Source organism: Diuraphis noxia, unplaced genomic scaffold (genome assembly GCF_037042655.1).
Source record: "Diuraphis noxia isolate RWA-SAM2 unplaced genomic scaffold, SU_Dnox_SAM2 contig0001, whole genome shotgun sequence".
Classification (NCBI taxonomy): domain Eukaryota; kingdom Metazoa; phylum Arthropoda; class Insecta; order Hemiptera; family Aphididae; genus Diuraphis; species Diuraphis noxia.
Window position 1 is genome coordinate 38,835,991 of NW_028301711.1, and position 23,073 is coordinate 38,859,063.

At 35.8% G+C, this 23,073-nt stretch overlaps 1 protein-coding gene across 1 annotated transcript in view; it reads right to left on the reverse strand.

Annotated features, from left to right (window-relative positions):
- LOC107168411 (G1/S-specific cyclin-D2) overlaps nucleotides 1–23,073 on the reverse strand; it is a 61,692-nt gene that overhangs the window by 12,260 nt on the left and 26,359 nt on the right. The window contains exon 3 of the mRNA XM_089216134.1: nucleotides 7,340–7,505. Coding sequence (XP_089072260.1) covers nucleotides 7,340–7,505 — 166 coding nt within the window. The remainder of the gene's footprint in view (nucleotides 1–7,339; nucleotides 7,506–23,073) is intronic.

Consider the following 23,073-nt stretch of genomic DNA (forward strand, 5'->3'; position numbering starts at 1 on the left):
ACAAAAAAACTAAGATAATGCCTTCTAAGATATTTCTGAACTATTAAATGTGAACGGCACTATATATTTATCCAGGCTGTCCCTGATAATTTGGCGTTTCGGGTCTGGGTCATGTTGCCTGCAATTCAACCCAGATAATAATTGGGTTAAGAGTATTTGCAGTCATAATATAATAATAATAATAATAATAATAATAATAACGGACAGGAGAGTTATTGGCAATAAAAAATGAAAATCAATAAAAAAAAATACATTGATTCATTGGGCTAATAAATTTTTTTTTTTTTGTGGATTATAGACGTTTGGACAAATAATATTATATAAAAATGTTTTTTTATAAATATGGTAGCTGATATTGGATTTGGAAAAAAGGGCCATTCGGGTTTTGTTTAGCCCAACTATACCTAACTGCTTGTAAACCACAGATATTATAAAGAAAACGATTTTGAAAATTATAAATGAGTGCATAATGTACAGCAAATTAACGTAATATAATATTATTAATGTCGAGAGTATAAAGTGATAATAATTATTGACGATGTTTTGTGTATGATTTAAAATATATTGTCTCGTTAAGTTTCATTAGGCCGAATATTTTTATATAAACGCACAACACATTTAACACAATAAGTACGGTGATGTTGCAATGTTATTATATCCTTGTGGTGGGAATGTCAGTAGATTTTCCAAACTATCATTATGTGACCACTATTTTGTTATTGGTAGACATCCAAAGGGGTTGAACCGATCGTAATAGAAATATTAATAACATATATAGGTAGTATAATGCAACGCTAACAAGTTATTATTATGCAACGCACAAATCCTGTAAAAACAAGCGAATGTTTATGTTGAGCGTGCGTGTATAAGAAGAAAAAAAGTGATATCACGACTTTTTTTTCGAAAGAGACCTTGAAGGGACCATAATATAATATATTATATTATGGTACTTTAGGTAAAGGTATCCACCAACTCCCGGACGTCTGGAATGTCAACAAAACCTGAACCCCGTTCAAGGACTATAGGTTTCCGAACAATGCCACCACACTGTCTCGACTATTTTCAGAAGTCCACCGTCGGCTGGCTATATTAGATCGCATTCCAATTTATCGGTAATTGTACTTGTGGCTTTTTTTTTCATCTTCTTTTTCATTATATAATGCATGCGCGTATATACTAGATATTATTATTATATATACAGGTATATGTACAACGTATTTATTAAACCGAAAAGGAGAAACTAGTTGCCTGGGCATCGCTACTGCAGCAGTGTCGACGTACTTTGCCTTATTATACGTAATTGACCCTCTTTGGATGGATAATAATATTACATAGCATCATAAAAAGTAGATGATACTTAGGCATATATAAATATATTAAATGAGTAATGTCAATCAAAAATAATTTTGTAAATGTAATTAGTACCTATATAAGTCTATTAGGTAAGTACGTAACCATATAATAATATGTACGTCCAAATTTAGAATGTCAACATTTGATAATACTTCAGTATCATGTGTGCAACAATGAATAAATAAGTTGATAAAAACTTAACTATTATATGATTGTCTCATCGGGAAATCATTTAAAATATTTTCAAGTACAGTTAAACCCTGCAGGCCACCACATGTGTAGTGAAATTCTGACATCAAACATTTAATTCTGGGTCTGAATAACTACAGTTTAGTATAGGTTGAAACGAAAATGTCTATGTTACCAACGAAACGTTGTATATATTTTTTACTGAATTGTTTTGTCAAACATAATCATCATAATATCATTATATAATATATAAACACGACTAAAACGTATCAACAACTCGATTGATGGAAGAGGAACATAGCTTAGCATGTGTATACATAGGTTTTCGAATATCCCTAAACTCGTATATTGTCATATTGTTATCAAATATAAACTCAATAACAATAAAACGAAACGAGTTATTAAATTAAAACATCACATGATATTATGCAGTTTGAAATAATGAATTGTATGCGTGCGCGCTGTGCATTTAGTATTATACATTATATAATTATTAGATACCTGGCACGGGTGTTATCCGAACACAAACACCTTTAGTCGGCCAGATAATAATCCTGGGAAATAAAAACGCGGATAATAATTAACACGAAAAAAATTAATATTTATAATAATAACGCCGGAGACCACCGCGGTCGTGGCTCGATTACGTAGTACGTAATATTACTGTACACCCTCCTCCCACCTGTACGGGCATGGAGTTACAGGGCGGCCGCGTTTGATGCCATCAGCATATGTGTGTGTGTGTGTGTACCAAAATGACACACACACACGCCCACACACACACATGCATACATATGAGATAACGACAACGTGTGACAAAAAAAAAAAAAAACGCGTCTACCGCTACCCCGATAACCCGCGCGTGAGTGTAATATTTAGTGGTCGGCGGCTCTGCGGTGTATAATAGTAATAATAATAATTAGCGAGAATCAAACGCACGCACAGCTACCGAAAAACCACGTCGTAAGCGACAACAACAGATCGATGCACACGACTAAGATGATGTTCTAAAATCTAAATTGTCGATAGAAATGTGAGGAGTCTATGTAGTGTAAAATAGTATAATAATAATATGTTGAAAATATAAAAAAAAAAAAACGTCGACGTCAAAGTAAAAAACCGGTGCGCGTAAGTATAAAATATAATCGTAATCGTTGCTGGTATATACAGCTTATTACAGCCGGTAAGTGATTACCAAATAGACATAATAATATTTATGGAAGTATATACATGTTAATTTGTTATTCGAAAACGTTTACGGAAAAAAAATAATAATAATAAAACGTTATGTGAAAACTATAACCATCACTTTTGAATTAAAATATTATGTATGATCTTAGAATTAAATATTAATTTTTTCATTGACCAGACAGGAACCGGAGACGATAATCATTTAATTTACGCTGCTACTATTCACACGACTCGAATACGTTGTAGTCGGATCGAAATGGATCTATCTTTTAAGCAGCTAACGTTAAAAATCGATTTTATTATATAAATTTACTGTACTCGTTTTTATCCACATGGCGGTGATTCCATATAAACCAAAAAACTGGTTTGCAAACTCATGCCTGATAATAGATTGGAAACGTTAAAACGATACAGTGCACATGATGATCTATATAATATGAAATGCACATATGCATTAAAATGTAAGTCGGAGAAATGGGACCTCAACCAGTTAACAAAAATGTCATTATTATTATTATATATATATATATTTTAACGTGGCGAACAGAAGAAAAAATAATCGACGGGCCATGAGCGTCGGCGTCGACGAGTAAATTCGGCTCGAGTTTACGGTTCTTCACTAGGCCCCACGGACGTACGTTATTGCTGCAGCCGCAACGCGCTGATATGACATACGACGACACAATATCACATAAAACCGTGCAATGAGCACACATGTTGGCCGGGCAAAGATATTCCCAAGATGACTCGTTGTATATTATGTACAATGCATATTGCATACACACACAACCGTTGTATGTACGGTGCAGCAACACATGTACGAGTAGAGAAAGACATCGTAGACCGTATTGTATGTATATATATTATAAATAATATATATATATTTAAAAAAACAAATTGAAACAAAAAACTATTTAAGAAAAAAAAAAACAGAAAAAAGTTGAATATTATATATCGCAGTAACTCGGGTTTGTTTTTTTTCACCCTCCCGCTAATCGAAAGCGCCTGTTCGTATAACATAAGAAACGTATATATAACATCGCTGCGCTACATTATCTGCCTCTCTCTGTTTCTGTCTCTCTCTCTCACTCTCTCTCTCTCTAGATCAATCCAATACTGTTTTTAAAAACCATAAAAAAATTTCAAGGCATTCTCATTGAAATGTTATGGGGCTTATACACATCATCCATTCATTATTGTAAGCATTAATGATGAACGGCAGTAACACCGAGGGATGAATATTTTTTGTATATGTTACGACATTTACACACACATATACACGTCGGTTGACCCTGCAGTAATCGTCGTCGCCACTGCAGCATGCAGCCTATATATAATACGCGATACGCGTCTACTATACAGCAGCTATAACTGGTTCCCAACGAAGAAGAAAAAATAATTATATAACAAGACCTACACAACCCTTATTTTTGTTTATATCTATGTCGTTTGACCTTGCGAACAGATAATGAAAAACAAACCACCCGAAGAATTGTCGGTCGCACAAGTAGTTTCCGGTTAATAACGTAAACACAAACCACAATATATTATGCCGCCGCCGACGCTGCCATGACGTATGTATATACTATACACATTATACACGGTTTTATGGTAGGCTTGAATAATATTATATTTTCGAAATTAACATTTTTCACGTGTTATACACATTTTCTTGAGACATGACCGTATATTATCATAAGTATAATTATACGCAGTACAAAATATTATATGTAGCAACGGCGCAGGACGACCGTTGAAATTATTATTTACAGCCCTGCCTGGCGCGGGGTGTCGGACATAAAATCAAAACCAAGATATATTAAAACACAACTTACGTCATAACCATCGCCGATACAATTATTTTAAGTGCGCTTAAAGTGTTCATAAACGTTCAGAATGAACATTAAGTGCGTTGTGTCAACGATAAATTGTTTTGTCCGTGTGTGCTTGCGTGTGCGTAAGCGTCACATACGTATTATAATATAACGCCTACCGCATCGCCGTTTATTATTGTCTTGAAAATGTTTTATTGACACTTTTTTGACGTTGGCTAGGTATGTAAAATGAATAAATTTTTTTTTTAACGTTTAATATTATGACGACGACAAAGCAGTCCACTATATATACATAATATATATTAAAACACGCACGCACACACACATACTCTGCAGATTTATACATAAAGTGGCACTGCTGCAGTGGCAGCAATAAGCATCAAAACGTTCGCAAAATGTGTAACAAATTGCAATCGGCGACGTCGGCTACCTAATCGGTGGGAATATAATATAAGTTTGATATTGTTTAGATGGCGCGAATATGATACATAATATACTCGGAGGGTATGGCGGAGGTGATGGAAACAATAATGACCATAGTAATAATCGTCACTATTATTATTTTTATTAAGAATAATCATTATCATAAAAAAGAAAACCATATTTCATTCGGCACGTTTCCTTTGAGATTGGTTGCCCGGCGTTTTCCACGAAGAGCTCGCATATTATAGACGTGCGAGACAATGAGACGCGTTTCGGACGATGCGAACGGCAGCGCGGCGGCGTACATAATAATATATCAGCTATATAATAATAATAATAAAATGTGTACGTTGGGACCACCTCTATACACAGATAAATGTCGTCGTGCAGCAAGAATCAGCCGCCTGCGATATAAATATATATATTTTTTTTTATCATCATTATTTATCGTTTTTATTACGACGTGCGCTATCGACCGTGCAAATCCCCGGCCGAGGATAAATATTGAAAATACGGTCCACCGGACGACGCGGACATCATCGTTGTCTGATGATAATAATATACCTAATATTATAATACGCCAAAAGACAAAAGGCCGAACACTTGGTTCGCACGCTCAAATCGTAGTATGATAATGTATGTCGGCTTTGCATGAATATATATTATATTATATATAGATATTTTAATCATCGTAAATGTGCGCGGCATCGAAAAAATTGAAGAGAAAAATAGTGTTTATCGTAGGTATATATTATATGCTCTGATATCTATTATGATATCGTTAGTTATATTATTATTATGCAGTTAGAGCAGCGTTTACAGTTATTAATAATAACTTATTATTAAACACGTAAATAATTAATAATAAAAACCTAGTAATATAACTATATGCCGACTAGCTTACGGCGGGGGATGGATCTCGAAAGCGACGAAACACAACTCGACACGTTCACACGCCGTCCCACGATTCCCTTTGTACGACCACCGCTCCATTGACTTTGTGGTAAAAATATTATAATTATTCTTTGTTAAATTTTGGTGCATATATAATTATAATATGCAGCAACGAAGAAGGTCTTCGATTTTGTCGTTTTATTTATTAATTACCATGTTACTATACTTATCGTGGCGTGGAGCGGCAGTCGTCACACGCTTATACAATATTTGAATTTACATTAGTTGTTTATCGTCAAGGAAATCCTTGGTTACAAATCCGAAACCCTTTTGCAGAGTTACGCGTCTACGTTTTTATTCGACTCTCATTATACACACATACACACCACACACTCAAATCCGAGATTCATCAGAGATAATAGAATGCAAGCACGGTTTAAACTACCACCGTTCATCGTAAACCGGTCCCTCCGCATCATGACGCAATACGAGAAACCAAATAAGGTCGAGATAATCGAATATAAACGTATATATAATTATACATACATATGTATAATACTCGTCCGTGCCTTTGTATAAATAAACATAATATAATTATTATTTCCTTCTAAATATTTATAATTCACTTGAAACGTTAGTCTCATTAAGGTAACAAAAAAATAAAAAAATCGCAATCCAACAAAATATATCACGGACACACAGGTTGGGGAGAAGATAAACAATACAGCCAGCATATTATGGATACTCTGCAGTACACTTATGTGGCCCAGATTATGTAAGTTCTCACTTCTCACACAAAACCAAATTGTTACAACCTAATATGCAAATCCCTAAAAAATCGACTATAATATGCTTAACGTGTCCACAAAAATAGAAAAAACAGATACGAATAAAGTTACAACAAAAGTCAAAAAATAAGAAACATAAATTCTCAAACACGAAATTAGATGCATTACATAGATTAATATGTATGACAGTATGACTATGTCAAGTATTTGAACTTTCACAAAAGCTACATAATATTTTATTTTTAATTATTACCTATAGACATCTATTATTATGTATGAATAAATAAAATCAGTTACCTATACTTGACGATTTTTTAACCTTAAGATTTCAATAATAATTACAGGACTGGATTTAGAATCAAGATGACAAATCAATTGAATGATCTTGAAAATCATGATTTAAAATGATTTGTGGAAATTAGTTTTAAATTGCAACGTTATAAATATTGTCATTAATTAGGTTACCCTATATAATGAATAATACACAAAGCATATAACGACAAATTTGTTATGTTATATATTTTATTATACTCTCATCCCCTTTTAGAAATCCCGGGTACACCACTGTGCACAGAATATGAATAACGATATAATATCGTGACGAACCACGTACCTATACAATATTCAGAAATTTTTTTAAATAAGTATATTATTGATTGAACTTACCTCTGGCGCACATGCCGATGAATGTGCCGCAGTGTTTGATAACAATGTCCACGAACGGCTTGGCCGTGTCCATGTTCAGTCTTTTAAGTATATACCATAGGAAGTCATGAGCTGTGATCGCGGACACGTCCCATTTCAGGATGCTCAACAGGAGCAGCTCCCACATCTGTAAACCAAACGACGGTCTTATATATAGCTCGTATACAATGTTTATATACATACAAACACACATAGTTATTTATATTATTAATAATTATTATAATAATAATAGTAGTAGTAATAATAATCAATTAACCAGACATTTGACGACTACAACGAATTACGACCTACAGAGTTCCCATCGTCATCACGCGCGGTCGTCGTTAACGCTGCAGCAACAGGCGGTTGCCAACCAGTGGCGTCGGTGGTATGCAGGGAAACGTTTATAATAATAATATATACGTTCATTCGACTACACTGTACTACAGCACACCCCGCCGGGTTTAACATAAATCACACATCGTTTAATAACATTTTTTTTTTTCTTTAAGCCCAATTATAATTAATGTACATTAAACTCATTACCGTCCGTGGTAAGAGAGAAAATTACGGTCGTCTGTAACACAACAAAAACAACACTCACGGTACAGATAAGTGATAACCATGCAATATCGCGGATGACGGTGGTATAGGGAGGAGGGATGGAATATCGACGTAACAAAAGTCAAATTTGTTTCAAACCGAACACTTGTATAACGTCGCATAAATAAAATAATGTTAAACGATTTTCTCACATTTTTTACGTCCCTTCTATTCAAATGTATACCGAGAATTCAAAAATCACTACCACCCTCTAACACCGGTTGGCGTGCTCCGTGTGAAATGATGTACAATAAAATATATACGCGAGAAGAGACCCTCTCGAGACCTACCCGACATCACTTACCTACCGACGGATGCAGTCCGCGTGAGTGTATATTATATGTATGTTCTTCTCGAGAGTCGGGACTCGGGACAACGAATTCGATTCAAGACCGAACCAGGAAATAATAAATAAAATTACGTTTTGAAATACAATGTTACGATGACCGTCGCGGAGGAGGTTTCGTTGTGTGGTTCTTTTGTGTTACACGTTTCCCGCGAAGATAATATTATAATATTATATGATATAACATACAGACGCAGTGCGCCGGGTATACCTACTATATTATACTTGCACGGCGTTCCGTATAGACAATTTAAGTGCTTTCAAGTGCCTACATTTTTGACGGGTTTCTTTTTTTCACCAGCTACAATAATGATTATTATTATGATCAACGTGTGACGTGATGATATTACTATACATATTTTAGTTCTTGTTCGGACAATGGACACCACCACGGTGAAAACAATAATTTCATTCATATACGAAAACGATTGTAATCATACGTTACATACGAAAAAAAAATATATAATTAATAAATGTTATTTAGTGTGATATTCTTCAACGTCGAACTACACACATTGTTTATCTAAATAATATATCGTGGGCTTTGTGTTCGTTATTATGTTATAGTTTAATTTATGCCGTTTCGAAGAAAACTGAGTGTACAGAAAAACGTACATTCAGGCACATAAATTACTAAATCAGTAGACGGCCAAGGCGATCACTAAATAAATTGGGGTCATTAAAAATAAAAGGTTCGTTAAATCACTGATTCAATATATATTTTATATTGTACAAGGGGTTACCCCTTATTTTACGGTTTGAAAAAAAATATCATAATATATAATATATCTATAGTTGAGAGTTTCAATTTTTATTGGTTGATAAACAAAATCATCGCGTTTGTATATTATTATTATGCAGGTTTATACATGTAATATATGTAGGGAACTGTGTACACAAAAGATAAACACAATTGATTTCGAAAATCGTTTCCAAAAACTCTCGTAATATTTTGGCATTCCTCGCTAATGAACGTCGCGGTTGTGGTGAAGAGTCTGTGATGGTGGATGAAGGGGGAGGAGTATATAGGAGGAGCAGGAGTTAACTATTATTATTATTGGAACCCATCGACGATTGATCACAAACCGCGTAATAATGTTCTATTACGAAAGATCTATAAGTGATAGATCGAAATTATAGAAGAAGAAAAAAAGGGAGAAGAAGAAACCTGGCCCCCGAGCCAAATGTAAAGATGTATATTTTAGATAACATTGTCCGACGCCTATAAGATTTTTTTTCCCTTTAATAGCTAGTCACCGCCACCGCCGTGTAAACACCACGGGGCCGTTCGATTTTGTATACAGACGTATTATATATTATGTATATGATATATATCTACAACCGGCGGCCAACCGATCTTCTCTCTCTATACATATATTCTATTACTTACTACTATTAAAATTATCTCGTATAAAATATGATGTATGTATACCTCTAATATACATTATATCGCGCGTGTGTGTATGTGTGCCTACACCGTTTCCGTCGTCCCGCATATTATCATCACACGAACACGATTGACGAGAAATGAAAAAACAACGCGCATATTAAATTATAATATTATTGTTATTATTCGGTACTCGCGAGCACATACATTATTATACATATATATATATATATATATATATATATATATAAGTAGTATTCTCGTTTCTTCTGCCGCCTCGGCAAGCGTTATAAAACCAACGGCAGAGAAAAATAATAGCGTATTTTATAATACGTAGATATATTTAATGTGTATGGGCTCATTGATAATAAAAGACAATAAAAGGAATCCAAGTCGCACACGTTCGGGTGCGTCCGCGCGTCGCTCGTTAACGTGTGGCTGTCCACGCGCTCTTATGTATATAGCGCGCAACAATCTGCACACCGCTGCTGCGGCTATTATAATATATTATGTATACCCATATACGTGTTATTATTATTATTATTATTAAACGCGATTTACATTATAATTCACGCGCCGGACGCGCCGTGTAGGACTTCAGGAGCCGATTAATAAATGATAAGTATACGCGGCGCGTACAACGCACACTGCCTGCATGCGGCGTCATTCGATGATCGACAGGCTACGCCTCCACACACACACACATAATAATAGATTATAAGTACATTCGGAATCTTATAATGGAATAATGGACGAGGCGGAGAGAGAGAGAGAGAGAGAGTCTCATCGACATCGATTTTCATGGCAATATATGCATAACATTATTATAAATTTATTAGACACGCGCATATTTATAAAACGGGAATACGATGATTTACCCCCCCCCCCTACCCATATGGATACACCGCAACAGGGACAGGTGACGACTTTTGTGTGACAAAATCGATGCGGATACGCTGCAGCTATTACATAGGTATTATGTTATGTTCAAAGACCTTCGCTTTTGTCCTCAGCAAACGCATATAATATAATGTTATATCAAAAAAATATACCACGACCGCTGTCGCTGGCGCCCCTGGGGTGTCGTCGAGTGTCGTCCGGCGTTTGGACGAGGGATCTCCTGCAACAGCTCAAGACCTACGGCAACGTCTTACCTTATTTATAATATTAGACGCGTTTAATATAATGAGCAACGTGACTAGCGCATGCGCACTAAACCACCCGTTCCATTCATCTCGATCCGGCCCGTTTTCGATTGACGACTAAAGACACCCATTCAAGGTCGACTTCTCTTCACAGTATATACACTATAATAATATGTAGAATACAACCCTTTTTTTTTAATAGTGTTGTCAGTCAGGCCGGCGGCGATCGTCTCATCCTGCAGCATTGCTAGTGGATATATATTATATATAACGACACACCGATGGTAATCGATTCAACATGGTTCAGCCTATCAATTTTTTTCTCATTCACTCTTTCTCTTTCTCTCTCTCTCTCTCTCTCTCTCTCTCTCTCTCTCTCTCTCTCTCTCTCTCTCTCTCTCTCTCTCTCTCTCTCTCTTTATATCTATCTATCTCCCTCAAACATTATACAGGGATCTCGAAGTAAATATGATATTTTAAGGAGCCAGTTCGCCAAAAACGATAGATTCGGATATTAAGGGAGTGCATAAATAGAGGTGTACTAAATTTCCTCACAATAAAATTCCAGAAAAAACGGAATTATTGCGATTGAAAATATCTTGTAGATTTTACTTCTCAATATACATTTACCAAATATTTATGTAGAATATTATTTCCCTTTAACCTTCGTGACCACTCTGATATATATATATATCACCGGTATATTATTATATGTTTGATGTCGTACAAACAACAATAACTGCAGAGGTTTGCCACCGCGATAGTGCTGAAAATGATTTTAAATAGGTATAGATAGGTATTTATAGGTTATAGCTATATACAAATACAGCAGCAGTGGATGAAGAGAGTAGCCTCGAGAAAGGTGGAGGAAGTGGACGAGGAGTAGGACTTTTTGGAATGTGCTCGGTCATATTAATGTACATATTGTTAGGTTTTTGTCGAAAACGACGATGACGACAGTGGCGGCGATATTTGAATGAAGTAATAATAATAAGGGGGTTTTATATTGAAGAAGGGAGAAAATATGTTTACCGAGAACGACTCAACGGCGGCAGCAGCGTACAATCATTATGGGTGTGGTGGTTGCACACTTGAACCGCTATAATACGTATATAATGTATATATTATGTGCATATACATAGATGTATATACGTCTACCTGTCGTCTTGTTTTTGTTATTATTATCCAGTGGACCAGCCACGCCGGTGGTGCAGCACATATATATATATATATATAAAGCGTGCTCATATACGACTGTAAGCTATATAAGAAGAGTCTTCGTGGTCCCCGCGCGCTCTAGGTCGCCACACAGAAAAATAATTATCACGACGACGACGCATCGTCGAGTCTGGCTGTATAATATTACTATAATAAGCATTATTGGGCCGGGGCATCACCCACAGAGGGTGATATACTGATATATAATATAATTTCCGAAGCCCATAGATATATTATTTTATACAAGCGGACCTAGTTTTGTTCGGCCAATATAGTTTCCAGTGTATAAATACACAGCTGTGGATGTAAAAACGCGTCTATACTTTATATAGCACCGATCCATTCTACTATCGATTTTTTTACCTATCTTCTACATCCCTTTTTTCTCAATATTTTCTTCGTTTCGGTACTCCACGCGGGGGACTTTAAAAACCAAAAACAAGATGACGAAAACCAAACGATCGAATGCACAATAATATAAATAATAATAAACTGCACACTACCATACGTGCCTATACCCTGCAACTAAAATACATATTAAATCTTCGGTGGCGCGGCGCAGGAGACGGAAAAGAAAGAGAGATCGACGATTTCCGAGTACTGAGAGTAAAAATTATGTTTGTTCACGAAAACGTGAATACATAGATTTCATTTATATACAATATATATATATATATATATATATAAGTAAAACATACGGCAAGTATTGTAGATGTGATGATTTTCAATTTATTTCTAATGGGAAAAACTCGTTAGATATGTACACCTTTTGTAAATACATCACGAAAGCGTTATAATATGTATGTTGATGTATATATATATATCTGGTATGCGTGCGTGTGAAACATATTATATATATATTGTTTTATTCATATATATTACACCCTTTACGGCCGAGTAAATTCAAATAAAGAAACGTAAGCGAGTTCAGAAAATTCACCGATAAATTTTTATCGGTACCTATACCTACTCTCAATGAAAAAATATATATTTTACGAGCACTTATATATATGTATATCTATGAAAAAAAAACATTATTTCATGAAAAATTAATTAATAATTATCTTGTTTATTTAACTTTTTTTTTTAATGGTAGGTATGAACACTTAAATACAATAGTTGCATGTTTCAATAATTATATGAAGAAGCGTTTATGTACCAATTCAGTATGTGTGATCAACATTATTATTATTACAATTTGGCGTCGATAATATACAATTAAGAAAATCGATTTCAACATTTTCAACGCTCCTAAAAATGTTCTGAATTGAATGTACCCCATGCATAAGCCCCACATATGGGTACATCGAATGATAAAATAAATCGAAATAAAATTCCACGAGTGTTGTTGCAGCATAAAACATAATTATAATAATTATTGTTCGATATTTTCGATACAGGAAATAGAGACGATGGCGGTATAGATACACATTATTATTATTATGTACTTGGAAATTACTCGATTATTGTTTTTTTTTTCTTATCATATAACCACAAACCACCAAAATGAAAGAAATATAACCAAAGATCATTTATACATTTATAATGGAATATCGTTGTTTTTTTTTATTTTTTTTGTTTAAAACGGATGTAACAGCAATCATTGTACTTCTCTTGGCAGATAATATAGTGTGGTGTTTCGACATCCGCGACGATTGATACATTAGATGAAGGCTAAATATTATATATAAAATATCATATGCTACAAACACATTGCATATTATTATAATACTTTTCACTTTTTTTTTTTTAGTTAAGAACGACAATAATATAAACTTCCTCGTCATATTGTAGGATAATATAGTATGTGTTGTCAGTTTATTTATGGCTAATAATGTCGGTATACATGTACGTACAAAGCACACATTTTTAAGTATTGAATGAAAAAAACCACGTCAATTCGTCGTTGTCGTCTGGTCGTTTCTCGCGAGAAAATAGCAAAATATTGACACACATAGTAATATCAATATATTATAAATGAATGATGGTAATTATTTTTCCTTTACGATCGCATCGTTATGTTTTAATTATGCACAAGAATAATATACCTAGTTTTTTCCCCAATGCAATTTTCAGTGGTAATAAAAAACTAACAAGCCTCGTTGTAACGATCTCGGCGAATAATGCGACGTAATTATAAGACATTATCATTAAACATGCTGTGGACTAAAAAGCCGCTGACTGTTAAATATTATTTAAAGAACTAAAATTGGCGAATAAACACGATCTGATTAGTTTTTCTCAAAGTTTTCTGAAATGACAAACATCAATGAAATTTTTCAATATAAGTAATAATATTGCAGTTGTTATACGTTACACGAGTCTAAAACTATTGAAATATTGAAAATATAAATGAAAACCATTAACATCAGCGGCGGATTGCAGAGACAACGACGATGACCATTGATGTGAAACGTGTGATGACCGCTTAATTCGGTCGGGTCCCTTTTTAATACATTTTTTTCATAAACCATCGCAGTTTTATAGTTGTGCGCGTTGAAATTAATTCTAAAAGAATCCAATATTTATAAATCTGAAATTTTGTTTTTAAAAAATAACCTCGTAAATAGACCTTTGGAAGTTATAGGCGTGTTAAAAATGTTGCAAATAGTTTTACTAATTTTATAATAAATTTTATATTTTTATTACTGCACTTTGTTCTATATAATATAGACGGAAATGTCAAACGTCTATTCTGCATTATAGCTGCCTCGTCAATGAGTGTATGCGCGCATATACCAGTGCAGTATATCATACTATTAAGTATTAAGTATTAACAGCATAACTGCGTCCAAGCCGTATAAACTTTCGACATGAATGATGAAGATAAACACGAAAAACTTAACACCAAAACGATCGAAATAAATAATTTAGTAATCGTTTCGATGGTCCGACGACGTCCGGCGACGGTTTGCACACGACGCGCCGAGAATGCTAATGAGAACACGTTGCGCGCACTGTGTATACAATATTATAATAATAACAATTTATAATGATGAACGCCGCCGCACACTTGTAAATATATTCGTATTATATATTATATGTTATTATTATTATTATTATTATTGTCATACATGTGCGTGCGACGATGGGGTCCCAGTCATATGGTTAGTACCATAATATATAATATATAAAATATATATACATACTATATGGCCGGTGCTCCGTGTGTGTACTTGGAATGCGTTTCATTCATAAAATTTATCTGACAGCCGCACCGCACCGCACCGCGTCGCACACGATCATCGTATCACCCCGCTATTATACTTCACCTCACCCATCCCACCGATAAAAGACGGACGGCGGCGGCGCGCGAGCCAAGAGAGTCGGTGGCGGTGAGACGACGAGTGTATGATTATTACTATTATTATTATGATTATTATTATTATTATTATTGAACGGACCGTGTACATGACGCGCCGTCTCCTCGTGCTCCCACCACGTAATCCTCCGCCGCCGCGACGCACTACCGCGGACGGATCGAACGATTTTGACGAAATCTCGACGAGACGATCGCCTGATCGGACCGCACACCGTGACGAGATAATAATAAAATTGATATCGCAATATTCATAATATAATATTATGAAACAATATGTAACGCTATACACGATCGTGCGACTGAATTTCAGCAATAAACGTATATAATGTTGGAGAGGACGACGTCGTACGTGCATCCGCACGTGGTCTTGTCCCCGTTTTACCAACACGCACGGCGTTAATTGCGTTCAATAGTTCAATTCTGTGTTGGATTTTAGAGTGAATTGATCAATTATCAATCAAAAAAATTCTTGTTTTATCACTCGTCGTTTTCAACGATACATTCATTTTTTAAAACTAGTTTATTATAAGAATGATATATTATATAAAATATTACATTGTTTAAAAACGCTCATAATTCGTTTGAAAATTTAAATATTGTACAAAAACACACGTCGAGAGTGTTTGACGTCGACAGTGGCGTCGAAGTCCTAAAAATCTAGTAGGGCGAAAAATATTTCAAGAGGCCCAACATCTTAATATCGGAAAAAATGGCATACCGTGTTGAAGAAAATGATCTATATGAAGCGGCCCTATCTTAAATTTTCAAAATATGTCGGGCCATGGCCCGACTTTAACATACTGTTCGGCGCAACTGTAAGTCGATAGAGAATCGATTTTCGACGGTTATCGGGAGCGCACCAACAAATAATAAAACCGCCAAATCTTGAGTATTGTGCATTTTTTTGTATATTATTATGATTATCATCATACCACGTTATTTTCATTGTAATACGCGCAATCTATTGAACGTCGACGACGTAAATGACATTCATCAAAGACAGCCACAAAAAAAAATATATATATAAATATATATTATACATATAAACCGGGGCTAATTTGCAATTATATATGATATTATAATTACTCGCCGGAAGTGTTTCATCAGTCGACGATCGCGCTATCATATTATTCGATCGAATGCACGGCGCACAATGAGAGGCCTGCGTCGTAATAATAATACAGAAAATTAAAATGTCGCAGACGACCACAATCGCATATCACATGTTCAAAATGTATTACCAATGATAAATTGTATAGCGATAGACACGTATCATCGTGATAGATATCATTTTTTGATTTTTTAGGTTAGCGGGTATTTCGAGAACGGTATTATTTTGAGAAAGTAATAACACGAAGTGTTTCTGCGTAGAATTATTGAATATTATTTTAGATTCCGAAAACAGCACAGAAAAATAAAACGTTAAACGAAGACTTGCGATTTTTGTGACTCTGTGTGACCTGCTAGTAGACACCGCCGAAACAAATTAGAAATCCTTTCGCTAATTTTGCGAGAATGATGAAACCTAAGAAGACGTATTTTGTTTATTAGTGTGCATAGTATTATATTGGTTTCTCGATATAGTTTCAAAACAGCGCGGCACAACATGAAAAACGAAATGGACCTATTTTTAATGGAATTTCATTCACAGTGTGCACAATTAGGCTGACTTCCTGTAGGCAAAAAAAAATAATTTATGCACAAAAAAAATCATCTATGATGCGGGAAGTCGTGTGATAAATTTAAGATGGACGCATTTTTGAAATACTCTATATTAGCAGTTCTGTTCAAACGCAACTCATTTTAATTTAAAATGGTTCGATATTTTCCATTTATTATTTGCATTAAATTAAAAAGTAAAAATTTAATTTAACATTTAAGAACAAAATATATTTTTTTTTTATTAAATAATTAAAATTAAAATATTGCGTGCACAATTAATAATGCGTGCTATTACAAGTTTTCTTATACGTTCTTATTACAAATTACAAAATATTTATGTACATTAAACAGGCCACAACACAACCATATTATATTATATTTGGAATATAATAGGTGACAATGCGTACCTGCCAATCCTGTATCCCAGTGCAATAACGCCGATTTCCATTTTTCTCAAGGTAAATACTCTTTGTTGTTCTCACGAATATTTGACGAAGGAATATGATATATTTTCAACTTATGTTTGGAAAAACCGTTTTCCCTTGTATAGAGTGAGAATAGAAATACTTCAGATACTTCTACAATACTTGTACGTATGGCTATGTTATGATGTCATATTTAGGACAGAAAATCAACTGCTATAATATTGCAACAATAAACACACTTTCATTTTGACCATCATCAATTTATACGTCAACGATAAAACCAGTCTGAAGATACACCATCACATTCGAATGGGATACAATACAATACGTGAACATCTGAAAAACATTATCTCGCAGCATTTTCATTACTACTATAACTCTCAATATTAACCGGCATTGTTTATTTCTTTATTTGTTATCAATGTTTCACACGCTTTAATAATAATAATAATACGTAATATATGTATACGCATTGTCCATTGACACTGTTCAACAGAGTTTTGAAAAACGGTTCTATATAGTTATATTATTTACTTACGATTTATTACGCATGTATATCCACTGAGAGAGGATACACATAATAACAAATGTGCATTAATGGAATTTCAAGAATAACAAGCAATCATAAATCAACGCTTCGTCCATTTGGGTTGTAGGCTTCATAGTAGTTACAAGATAGAGACAGAAAGAAAAAATAAATAAGGAGGAACATTGTAAGAGTTACCCCAGGGTCAGGTCGAGAGTAGAATTGCACCCTTAGGCTAGCAACAACGCCCTTAAACAACATACACATTACACACACTCACTCACACACAAACGAAGGCCTTGTACAACAACAAAAGCCATATATTATTTAAAATTGTCGGCATTCTTTCAAAAACATTCTTCACCGGACCTTAATAATAATTAATAGATTCGGGGAAAGCAAGACGATATGGCTGCGAAAAAAATATCATCTGTTGCGTATTACTATACTTATACGTAACCAAACTGCTATTACCCTAACCTAACTGTGACACGATTATTACTATTACGACTATATACTACTATTTTTACTACTACGACTTCCTGCGACTACACAACACACGACGTGCCGTTGTCCATTCAAATGTATCACTCCAGGGTGGGAGGGAGAAGTGGGTTGTAGGGTCCACTACCATCGCAGGGCAAAAAAGCGTAACACTGCGTATATGAGCTATACTTCAAAAAAGCACTAACTTATCTCGAGGTTTACACTTTCTCTCTCACTCTGTCTGTCTCATATCTCTCTCATTATTGATTTTGTGTTATTAACGAGATGGCAAATGACGTGCGTATGAAATAGATAATAATTAAATTAATTAGCAATGTTACTGTGCAACCCGTCGAAGGTCATCGCCGTTAAATGTTTGTATACTTGAATAGTATTGTTTTTATATGCATATACAAACATACATATATATATTATATTATACATTAAGCATAGGTACGCGAGCAACGCTGCATATAGGAAGGTAAGCGTATCGTCGTATAACCCGCAGCCAACAGAACTGGTCTTCGGACGAATAATAAAACTAAAAAAAATTATGCAGGTACTAGCAGATTTAATCCCATAAATAAAAAAATAAAGCCAAATTTTATATCTAAAACTGGTCACGTGCATTTTTAGCACAACATTCCTTTGGAGTTTGTACATGTATACATTGATCTCGTGAAGTGAATTCTACGTAAACTGCGAACATGTAATATTATTATGCGCCCGTAATAAAATCGGATTTCAAATATTTTAAAGCGTTTGCCCACGACACAAACAGTGATCTTAAATTACATTTTCAAAAGCGGCACCACACTATTATATACATGCGGCGTTGTATAATAGGTATAAAACTATATAGTTTGTTATGCACATATTATAGTATATTATTGATGTGTACGCGTATACACGATGGACGTTTCAGAGTATAGGCAACAGCGGTAAAGAGTGTATATATTAGTATGTTGTGTGGACAAAGGAAAAATAATAACGTTTTTAAGTGTGTGCGTCCCGACCGGAATGCCGTAACCATCAGCAGCCAGTTGCCGCATATGAATGAAAGCCGAAAAAAAACGATAAATACACTAGTTTTATGAGACGTTTTTTTTTTCGCCCTCATTTGACCGTTCTCGCACACGGAGACACGGACCCCAACCGAACGAGAGTTTGTTTTCACAGACGAACAGACATCGTCCGGAAACATGAATGGACCCAAACGGGAAACATTTACGCAAAATCGTTACATACACCATTCATTAAACATTACAACTACACACACGTCATAACCAATGAATAACACACACATGCGCCCTAGAAGCACCACACACGCATCCGCATACGAGACGCACACATTGTATAAGAACGTCGCGCATTTCGTATTCAATACGTAACGTCGATGCGTGCGGTGTATCCACACATGTTTATCGAATATTATACAATTTATTTTTTTATTTTTTTTTTAAGACAGCGATGCGTGGCGTGAAACTCCAAAATGTACGCACTGCATACCGTGGTCGCCGTCGATCACGTGGCGTGATCGAAGACTTTTCAAATGTACGCACAAAGTAACCAGAATGCGTGTATATATATATATATATATATATATAGGAACGTTTGTTCAGACATCCAACGAGACGTATACAATTTCTATAATTTTCCTTATATAATGAAAGCGCGACGAGCGAAGCGAAAGATTTACAGTAGAAATGGAACTAATTAAATATTTCTACTACAGATTCGTAGGTACGCGCAATGTGTTTGGAAAAAAAATGTTTTCGGGACGGTGTCCGAAGCGAAACTATACGACGATGCGCTAACCAGAGGCGGCTGTGCTAACGAGACGTGCACAGTCGCGAGAGACACGTTTACCGTCAATTAGAGTGTACCAAATACACACACACACACACACACACACACATGCTATCATTATATACACGACTCCCAAGTCTAAGTTACGTATCAATTTGACGAACGGCGGCGGCGGCGGCGTAGTATATTAATGCGATTTAAAGTGCGCGCGCGTATATAGGTGCACGGTGCAGCCCGTGATGACGCCCACCGAAAACGAGCGAACGCGAGGAAAAAAAACCGAACAAACAACCAAGCGCCTCCTTAAGGACCAAGCGTGAGATGAGATACGTAATATAGGCATTACAATATAATATTGAGCGTATGAGATATTATTATTAAGGCGACGGCGGCGGTGGCGGTAATAATAACCTGCGTGGCTCTTGGTGTGTCCGAACCGATAAACATTGTGTGCTGGCGCGCGACACGACTCGGAGGAAGGCTTATTGAAAGGAGAGAAGAAAAAAAAACAAAGTGGCGCGAACGCATTATCACGATTTCCTTATATACGTGCAGGCGGCGGCAGCATCTAAGCACAATAATAATAATAATAAAAACAACAATACACATCGACTAGCGTGTATTACACACAATACGCGCGTACTATATAGGTACAACGACTGACCTGGTCGAGAAACAATAATTTCAATAACAAACGAGTAGTGGCGCGTCGGCGACAGTGTGAACTATATACGTGTAATGTCTATAATAATCATTTCGTGTGTAGACGGTATTTTTTTTCGGGATGTGGGCGCGAAGGGGAATAATCACGTATTCATTTTTTTTTTCCTAGACGCCGCGCGCGCTAAGTCTGCTCTTGCTAAGACTCTATGCGACCGGCGATACGTAGTAATAATCATGGTAATAATAGTGTCGTCAATACACCCACCCGCAGGGCACAAAGCTACAACAGGACAACAACAAAAATAATAATAATAATAATAAAAAATATAATATTCTGAAGACGCCCGTCAGACACCACCACCACCACCACACATGCACGTGTATGCACGCGACTCGGCCCGGTCCTTTCTATCCACGAATTATAATATTCGACTTATCGTCGTCGGTCCGATTGAAAAAAAAAAACAAAAACAAAATAAAAAATTCCAACCCGAACATTTGGGCGGCCAGGAAAACACGACTACGGACCGGCATCGGCATCCGGTCGACGTCGCGCGTTTTAACAACAAAAACAACTTCGTCTGCGGGCGCATAATATAAAAGGTAAACAATTTATAATACGACGTACGTCTGCGTGTTTGTTGTTTTACGACGACAATAATAATAATAATAATATAGAACTGATCGACGAGATTTAAAAGAATTTCGTTTTTAACGGGACTGTATAATAATAAGTATACCTATGTATACATTCTATGTATATCGGATATTATTATTATAATAATTCTATTCTTACCTTCGTCCGACGCATACCCACCGATACTTGATCTGATATTCTGATCAAGCGAGTTAATCGATTTATCTGTTCCCAAACCCCACACACGGCGCGTATCATAGAATTGTCGACCTTTAAGAGGGAACGTATATGTTACCTATATACGCAGTGACTTTGACAGATTGATCATGCTAAAACATTACTCGACAAAGACGACGTCGGAGCGTTTCAATGCGGACATTTTTTTTTTTTTTTTTTTTTATCAAATCTTAAAACGAATAATCCACAATTGTGTACCTACGTCACGGTCGCGGTGTCCAACAGCGGCGGCGGCGCTTCGTACTTGAAACGATTCTTTTCATCATTACGAACTACGCGCTTTATTTTTATTTCTATTACGCCCTCCTGAATCCCGTCTCCTTTACAATAATAATAATTACTATTACCGCCGGCTTTTGTTCGACAGAATCCTCCCACGACGACAACGCGCGGTAATAATATTTCAGTTTTTCGTCCATTCTCGTTTCGGTTGTTATACATAATATACATATTATAAGGTGATGGTACTATGGCAGTTAGTAGTGTGAACGAGCGACCGACCGATCGTTTCTTCTCCTTCGAAAACACTCTCTCACTTTGTCTATAGTAGCACACTTAACACCCATTGTGGTGGTCTTCTGTGCGCGCCCAAATCACGAAGGACACACACATGCACACACTCGCACGCGCTCGGGAGAGATAGAAAGAATTTAAAAAAACTGGCCAACGTTTCCTGCGCCGCCGTGGCGTGTACACCACACGCTGCCACCGCCCTTTATTAGCATAACTCCTATATATATATAAAAAAAAAGTAAGTACACTCTCTCACGGCGACGGTAATCGATGAAGGCGACGGCGCGGTGGTAATACCACTAGTCTTGGTCGATGATAATTTATTCGAATATTTTTTTTATTTTTATTTTTTTTGTCGCCCAATTTCGTGTTCGTCTGCGGTGGCGGAGTCTAATATATCGTGCACGAGTACACCACACACATACACACCTTACCCGTCTCACCTTTGCGCCACACCAGCCGTTAATTACACACAAAACACACGACGGCAGAGGGATTCCATTCGTAGTTTATTTTCCAATCGATACACGCGTTGTTTTGATCTCCCCAAAATGTCGGGGGGTGACTGTATGTTGTGTCGATCTCGCAACCAACTGCGATAGAAAAATAATACGATGCGCGCGAAAAAAAGTATATAATAGCTGTGCGTATATAATAATACAAATTATTATTACCAAGTCGGTCGGTCACACCACACACAAATTTTGCGCGCGTCGGAGTAGCCCGCACAACAATAT